The 8,715-nt window shown below is 43.5% G+C and overlaps 2 protein-coding genes across 3 annotated transcripts in view; one reads left to right on the plus strand and one right to left on the minus strand.

Annotated features, from left to right (window-relative positions):
* LOC116706523 (exostosin-1) overlaps positions 1–8,715 on the plus strand; it is a 321,262-nt gene that overhangs the window by 128,359 nt on the left and 184,188 nt on the right. The window lies entirely within an intron of this gene.
* Positions 4,815–8,715, minus strand: part of LOC116706524 (pleurocidin-like peptide WF3) — an 8,664-nt gene continuing 4,763 nt past the window's right edge. The window contains exons 1-3 of one of the 2 annotated variants that reach the window (XM_032543415.1): positions 7,453–7,597; positions 5,730–5,769; positions 4,815–5,093 (exon numbers count right to left, since the gene is read on the minus strand). In XM_032543415.1, coding sequence (XP_032399306.1) covers positions 5,021–5,093; positions 5,730–5,769; positions 7,453–7,570 — 231 coding nt within the window. In that variant the 5' untranslated portion in view covers positions 7,571–7,597 and the 3' untranslated portion in view covers positions 4,815–5,020. Of the gene's footprint in view, positions 5,094–5,729; positions 5,770–7,452; positions 7,598–8,715 lie in introns of those variants that run through there. The other variant, XM_032543416.1, reaches the window with a different exon arrangement.

Raw genomic sequence — 8,715 nt, forward strand, 5'->3', positions numbered from 1 at the left:
AAAGATGACAGAATTGACAGAGACAGAGAATCAGCAGTAGAACAGAGACAGAGGGAGCAGAAGACAGAAGAGGCCAGAGAGACAGAGAGATTTTTGGATTTTTGCAGAACACTTTATTTTACCAAATCAACACCACATGTATTTCTTCAATAATAAATAAAGCCATAAGAAAATATTGCACATCAACAAACAGGAAGTTTACAAAAACAGACATCCACACGTGTCCCTGAACACACCGTGGAACACCAGACCTCCTCCCGTAACGGAGCATAATGCTTCTTTATAACACCCCCGGGTCCTAAACACGTCGATGTCATTCATAGCTTCATAAAATCTAAAACCAACCCAGACCAGAGAGATGAAAACAGGAAGTGCTTCCTGTCCCGACCTGTCCTCTACTCTATGCGTCCTGCTGCTATAGATGGACATCTCGGCCTCTCCACCAATCAGATTGAGCAGCTGCCATTTAGAAGCATCAGCTCGTCTATAGCCGGCCTCCGAGATTAAAACAACCGCAGACCCACACCACACCAAAAACTCAGAAAAACCCGTCTTCAGCACCTCGGATAGGGGCCACGGTCTCCGGCATGCAGACAAGCAGTGGAACACCGTCTCTGCTCGTCCACAGAATGGACGTCCATTCAAAGTCGTTGGGAACAGAAACGAAAGCGTTCACAGCGATGGCGCCATGTGAAATCCTCCACTGTAGATCCCCAGTCCTCTTCGGCAGAGGGGATTTATACAAAGAGAGAGAGAGAGAGACAGAGAAGGAGATGGAGAGGTGAGAGATAAAGTGGTAGAGAGACAAATTGGAGAGATGAGATTGGACAGAGTGAGTAGACAAATTGTCGCGAGATGGAGAATGAGAGGACAGTCAGATGAGAGATGAGATGAGAGAGGAGACAGATGAAGATGAGTGTGTACGAGAGATGTGTTCGGCGAGTCTGTGGCGTTTTTTTGGTTGAGAGAGTTGGGGGAGAGACAGTGATTGAGCGTGAGTGGTGGCGGATTTTTGTAGTGCTTGAAGGAGAGTAGGGCAAGAGGAGGCACGTTGGGTTTTCGGATGAGGGAAGAGGGAGTTAGAGAGATGAGACAGGAGAGTAGCATTATTGAAGGTGGAGAGAGCAGGAGAACGCCGAGGAGATGTAGGACTAGTGCATTTGTGCTATACTAGATCAGAGAGAGTAGACGATCAGAATGAGTTAGAGACAGAGTATGAGGTGAAATTAGAAGTTATAGGAAACTAGATTTATATGAGACGTCGTTGATTATATAAAGATGTATGCCCGAAAAGGGACTTTGAAGGGATGTGATAAAATTGATTTTGGACACGTGGGGAGAGTTTGCAGAGAGAGTACAGATTGAGAGACAAAGAGAGACAGAGAGTGACAGATGAGAGAATGAGATGAGAGCAGAGAGAGCGAGACATTGATGCGGATGATATGAGATGGAGAGTACTAGGTGAGAGATTTGCGACAGTATGAGAGAACAGAGAGAGAGACGACGATTGAGACAGAGAGACAGAGAGAGCAAGAGAGACGCAGAGAGGAGACAGAGAGACAGAGGACCAGAGAGAGAGAGGGATGAGCAAGAAGCGGGAGAGACAGAGAGAGAGAGAGACAGAGAGAGAGAGACAGAGACAGAGAGCGAGAGAGAGAGGGAGAGGAGAGACAGAGAGAGACAGAGAGAGAGAGAGAGATGATTGCTCGGGGGATTGCATCCCATTGGGTCACCAGCTTATATGATGAATATGAGTGAATGTAGTATGATGTGATGGGATGATGTGGAATGTATGTTCAGGTGAATCGTGATGGGGAATGTGAGTGTGAATGTGAGTGATGTGAGTGAATGTGGTGTAATGTGATATCTGAATGTGATGAATGTGAGTGTGAATGTGAGTGATGTTGAGAGTGATGGATGGATGTGAATGTGTGGTAATGTGAATGTGAGTGAATGTGAGTGAATGTGAGTGAATGTGAGTGACTGTGAGGTAAGTGGATTGGTGGGGAGTCAGCTGAAATCATACAGACCTCCTCATCAGAGCTTATAGCATGCAGTGTCGGGATCCTCGCCTATACCATCCCCCCCCCCCATTGCCTTATTGAGTGACGTGTCGATAAAGAGTCTCTCCGTTACTACCCCCCCTTTAACCTTGGTGCTGATCTGTGTGTGTGTGTGTGTGTGTGTGTGTGTGGTGTGTGTGTGTACCCTCTGTCATAGTCTTTCACTATTTACAGCATCTCGTCTGAGTAAGGGCGTGTGTGTGAGGCCAGCAATCGCCTCTAGGTAAACAAAATACTGCCAATGCACGCGGGGACCAGACACTACACACACAAACACACAAACACAACCACACACCCACACACACATCACACACACACACACACACACACCACACAACACACACACACACACTACCTTTCTACCTCATCGTCCTCTGCCCTCATTCATTTCCAATCGATGTGTTTTAAGCAAAGCCCCTCTCGCGCAAAACAAACTTTGCTTGCGAGAGTCTAAAATGGGAGTCGTGGGTTGTCTTTATTTTCGTGGAATGTTGTGGTGTGTTGTGTGTGTGTGTGTTGTGTTGTTTGTGTGTGTGACAGACAGAAGTCAGTGTGAGCAACAGAACTAATGCAAAACAGCTTTTAGATTGTTTAAGCCTGGTCACACACAAACACACATACACCACACACACAACACATAACACACAAACACCATCCACAAATCCACACAATGCACAACACACACACACACACACACACACCTACCTTTCTACCTCATCCGTCCTCTGCCCTCATCTCATTTCCAATCGATGTGTTTTAAGCAAAGCCCCCTCCGCGCAAAACAAACTTTGCTTGCGAGAGTCTAAAATGGGAGTCGTGGGTTGTCTTTATTTCTGTGCAATTGTGTGTGTGTGTGTGTGTGTGTGTGTGTGTGTGTTTGTTTGTGTGTGTGACAGACAGAAGTCAGTGTGAGCAACAGCAACTAATGCAAAACAGCTTTTAGATTGTTTAAGCCTGGTCACACAAACACACATACACACACACACACACACCCACACCCACCCCCACCCCAACAAACCCAAACACGCATCAACAACACACACACACACACACCACACCCATACACACACCACACAGGAGGCAGGACAGTGGCACAGCTGTCGTAAACATCTCAATGGAAATTAATATTATAGCTACTTATTGAGTTAAACAAATCCTAATGCTACCAAAAACTACCTATATGAGCGTTTTACTGATCTGGTGAAAGACGAGGAAACGCCAGCATTTCTCTTTGGAACATTTTAGCATCTTTCAGCTCATTATTTTGGTTTTCAAGGGCCCTGTGGCTTGACATGTAGCATGACTGTACAGACTACCAGAACCCGAACTACACACTGTTGCTTCGGCAAATTGGCCCCATTCAAAGTCTTCTGAATTAGCACTTCCTGTTTGTGATGTGCGGGGATGTTCAGACCGCTACACACTGAATTACTCTGATCATGTGGAAAAATGTAGAAGGAAAGTTTAGAGCTACACAGAGTGTCTGTTTCCATAATTTCTAAGTGAATTGATTGAAGTTGGTTTGCAACGGAAATAATAATAACTAGAACTACAAGCAGTTACAACGTGGGTATTTGGCACAGGGCCTCGGATCGGCATGCCAAACACTCATCACAGGTTGGGTGTTGATACCATGTATTTTGGCCGAGATATGGCGAAGTCTGTTCGCATGCTCGGGCTTTGACCCCCAATTATTATTAATGATATACTGTACTCGAAAATGTGTACGTAACCAGAGAATGAAAGCGTAGCGGTAAGGGGTCTTCTCACGTTGACAAAACAGAGTGATGGCTTTTTGTAGAGTAATTATTGGTATAGTTTATCAAATCAAGTGCCCAATTCTGTACATTTTAACACTCAAATAACAGTTGTGGTTCGAGTGAATATAGTGTATAAGTGTGTGTGTGTGGAAGGCATTAGGATTAGGCAATGGTGAGGGTTAGGTGCCTGGAAGGAGACGCCGAGGGCTTAAAACACCCTCAAGCATGAATATATACATGAATATGAATATTAACTCTTATTCCCGTACTCATCATTGGACGCTGTATGAACCGGCAGGCCGGCCGTCTCTAAGTCTACGTAGACAACTTCATTTGGATATGTTTCTATACGAGACCATGTTGGGTAAACTGCCGGCACATTTATGTAATATAAAGTCCAGCTGTTTTCATCTCCGGTCCACCAGGGGGCGCTCTCACCAGGTCCCAAGAGGTTTTACTGAGCTGGGGAAAAAGCCTTCTCTTACTTCGCTCCGTGGTCTTGGAATAACTCGCAAAACCTGCCCCATCTAAATGATCTAGTCCCATTAAATGAATTTAAACCATGTTAAAATGCCATGAAACTCAAAAATGCAGCTTCCACATGTGACCTGTTCCTTTCCTCTAGGTTGTGGATCTGACTCGGCTGTTTTTTTATTTAAATTGTAAGCGGTGTGCCGTCTCGGCCGGGTCTCCCTCGGAAAAGAGATTTCAATCTCATAGGGACTTGGTTAAATAAATAAATAAAATATGTATAGTTATGGTGAGAAGAATAGGCCCTAGTCTCTAGAGTTTGAACATGACTTCGTAATAGCTGTCATTACTGAATAAAGTAATACTATAACAAAAGAAAAAGATGGGAAAATGTATTTTTTACTGGAGGTCCATGCTGCTCAAAAGAGACACAGATGCCAACACCACTTTCCTACAAAAATAACATAATTATTAATCATCATTGAAAGTTGTAATATATTAAACCACAGGGAGTGAGTTGGACTTTTTGCTTTTTGCTTTATTCATTAGGACACTCTGCCATAGCGAGCCATTACACACGTTTAAAAACCAAATATATCTCGTCTTCATCAACCAGATATCATCTCAGATGAGCGGTTTCTTCTCCATTTGTCTGCATTGCAAAGCACAAAACTGTAGAATCTAAAGGGCAAAGCCGAAAACACAAAGCTGTGTTATTGTGTGACTTCAGCGTCGATAAGGTTCACTCTCCTCCGGTTGGTCGTCGTTGCCTCCGCTGCTCTGCCAGTTAGGTCCATACCTGGTTAGAAGAAGACATGTCCTCATGGTTAACCCTTGGGTTGTCCTCGGGTCAAATTTGACCCGTTCTCAAAACTAGAGAAATATGGGTTTCTTTTTAACCAAACTACCCAAAAGGTCAAGTACAATTACACATACTTAATCAATACTTTCATTGAATTTTCTAGTTACTTAATTTTATATCATTTGAAAAAAATTGAAATGGATTTAAATGTGATTATCCATCAACACAGGTTCCTCTAATATCAGTCGAAGTAATTCATCATTTCAAAATTTGGTATAATTTCCTATAAATGAAAAGAATTGACCATGTATTCCAGAGATAAGTGTAAAACTAGTGGTAATAAGTTGGTGTTATGGAAAAATGGCATGGAAAACGTTGAAGAAGTGAGAAAACATTTAAAAAGTGCATTTAAAAAAGGGACAAAAATGTCAGAAAATGTGTCAATTTTTTTTTTAAATAAACAGTAAAAAGGAAGGAAAAAAGGTGTTGATTTTGACCCAGAATGACATCAAGTGCACGGTCAACCGGAAGACAACACAAGGGTTAAAGGTCATTTAAGCCGATTTGGAGCTGCATCTGTTAAAGTTAGAGTCTGGTTTGTAATTAACAGCAGTACTAGTCAGAAGTCCTTACCTTCTATTCATCTTCTCCATGTCACGCATGCGCCTGTGCTCTAAACACACAAAGAAATGGAAATAGGATTTCATTAGTTTACCAAACCCAGATAATCTGTACATGTGGCCGGGTGATTTCAGTTGGTAGAGCAGGTGCACATATGGAGGTGTGTCGGTCCACGGTGTACCACAGTGTGATGTGGTGTGATAATAAAGAAATCTGGAATCTTGAATCCAGGGTTTGAATCTTGAATCCAGGGTTTGAGTCCAACCTGTGACAACTTCCTGCATGTCTTTCCCATTCCTCCTTTCACATCTAGCTGTCATATCAATTATAAGCTGAAATGGCAAAAAACTAATTCTTAAATAAAAACAACAACCTGTATGTTGTGTCACTCTTGTGGGTCATAATTGTACTGAGTATTTCCAAAATGAAAAAGACATAACATGGGACATCACGGGGACTCGATCCGCCTCAACTCGACCCTACTCACCTTTTTTGGGTTTTCCATTACAATAACAGGTCCCTGGTACCTGCTAACAGGTACGTTTTGTACCTTCCAGGTGAGCTGAGGTGATACCAAAGGGTGACGTAAACACCTGCAGACTGCTGATTGGTCGGAGAGAATCGGCACCAATCACTGCTAGCGACAGACGGGGGGCAGATGTAAAGTTTATACAGTGTTTTGGTTGTTTCCAGGTTCATTAGGAGCTAATCTGTCTTCTGGCAACACGCTCAAACACACCTTCCACTTTCTGTGTGTGCGTTGCGTTTTGGTCACGGCAGCTTGCTGCCATGACGACCAGCCACGCTCGCCTCACGCGCTGGTTTTTAGTCTGGTGATTTGATCTTTTTGCGTATATCAAATGCCGACCGTCGCCCTGAAATAAAGACAATGCAACATCTCTAGGGGTGGCAGAAAGAAGTTGATTCCCCCCCCCCCCCCAAAAAAAATCACAATTCTCATCTTCTTCTCTGATTCTGAGTCAATTCACAATTTGCTTTTCTGTCCCGTTCCATTTGATGGAAAATCAATTCTGAATCAAATGGTGACAAGAAGAATCCTCCTAAATGTCACCCGTCGTACTATAAAACCTGGAGCTCACATAGAACAGGGACCAGCATGGTGTAGTGGTACAATCCTATAAACTTTACAGAAAACTGTAGGATTTGTGCAACAGTTCAGCCGAATACGTCCCAACACAGAAAGCATTACGTCTAATTATAGAGGTAGAACTGGGTTTAATGTTGAGAAGGGAAACACTTGTCTCAGGTTACAGGATGACTGTAGTTTCAGCATTTAAATACCGAGAACCTTTGATGAAATGAAGCTTTGTTTTAGCCATGTTTAACCTAGATGTGTTGACATAATTCACCTGCAAATAACCAACAATGCTACAACACCTGTACTGTAAATGTACATTGGTTCCAAATATCGGTTTCATTAACGACTAATAATCGGTATTGGTCTTGAAAAGCCAGTATCAGTTGATTTCTAGTGAAAACCCAGCGGAAAGCACATTGAGACAAAATAATGTGTTTTTTTTTTACCTGTGATGACTGCCCCGCTGTCATTTACAACCAGTCACATAATTTGCCCCACCCCGGCTGTTAGAGACCCAGGTTGTGCACAATTCCCATTGAAATGGACCCTACTCTACCCTGTAGGAGTAGATGGATTAGGGGGTCCAACCCCCAATGGACCCGGGTGTGACCCTGATCGGGGTTTGTGGGACTTTACCTCTCCTCGATTGCCTGGCGCCCCTCCACATGGCTTTCATACGGCCGAAGAGACACTCCCCGGGGTCGGCCATGAGGACGACCAGCGCCAACGCAAGAAAGATCATAACACACCTCATCCTGAAAACACATCAGCTGTCACTCACACACAAGAAAACATCTAACAGTACAGCAGGGCTACGGTTCACGGTATTCAGTGTCAATGCTCGTCACATACGCCAAAGACATCGTATCCAAGAAAGTAAGAAGCAACTTTTACCTGGTGGGTAGTCTGTGCCAGAAGACCCGTAAAGAGAGGGAAGAGCTGCAGATGATGTGGATCTCTGTGCCTAACCGTTGTCTTTATAAAGGCAGGGATGGACTCCTATAAGTCCCAGTATTTACATATGTTGATTTTGTAACATTTTATGAGTCATTGCATTTGGCAATGTCGAGTTCTGCAGGACGATGATAAGATTCATTTATCAAATTCCTCTTTTTTTTCAAGCAAAAGGTGATTCTCTAGATAGACTCTATTTCCATCTGTTGGGAAACATCCCACGGTTGAAATAACACGTAGATTATGCACTGAAGTGCACGTATGATCTGAGCTGTGCACGTATGATCTGAGCCGTGCACGTAACGATCGATGGCCTCGGCTGGTCCTCTCACGCAGGGACTGAGACTCACACACAGCTGATAGGTTACTTCCACACTCTCAGACCACACGTCCATTTTCACACACTGATTAATAATTACATATGACAGAAACATAACACACTGTCTCACTTATTGCTCATTACTTCATCTGGAATATGAGCAGCATAATATGAGCAGGTTAAATCCTTATAACGTGATATACAGAGACACGAGACCCTCCAGGAATACATACAGAGACATACAGAACACTCCAAGTAAAACAAGACACAGAGACCCTTCCAGGTAAATACAGAGACACAGAGACACTTCAGAGTAAAGACAACCAGAGACACTTCCGGTAAAAGACATAGACACAGAGGACTCCTTCAGGTAAAAATGAGACACAGAGAGCACTCCAGGTAAAACATAGACACGAGACATTCCAGGTAAAGACATAGACACAGAGACACGACACACTTCCAGGGAATACTGAGACACAGAGACACTTCCAGTAATATACAGAGACACGAGACACCTGCCAGAAATACTAGACCAGAGACACTTCCGGTAAATGACAGACACAGAGACACCTCCAGGTAATACAGAGACACAGAGACACGAACACTTCCGGTAAATACGCTACACG

The sequence above is a fragment of the Etheostoma spectabile genome, chromosome 18 (assembly GCF_008692095.1).
Source record: "Etheostoma spectabile isolate EspeVRDwgs_2016 chromosome 18, UIUC_Espe_1.0, whole genome shotgun sequence".
NCBI classification, from domain to species: Eukaryota; Metazoa; Chordata; class Actinopteri; order Perciformes; family Percidae; genus Etheostoma; species Etheostoma spectabile.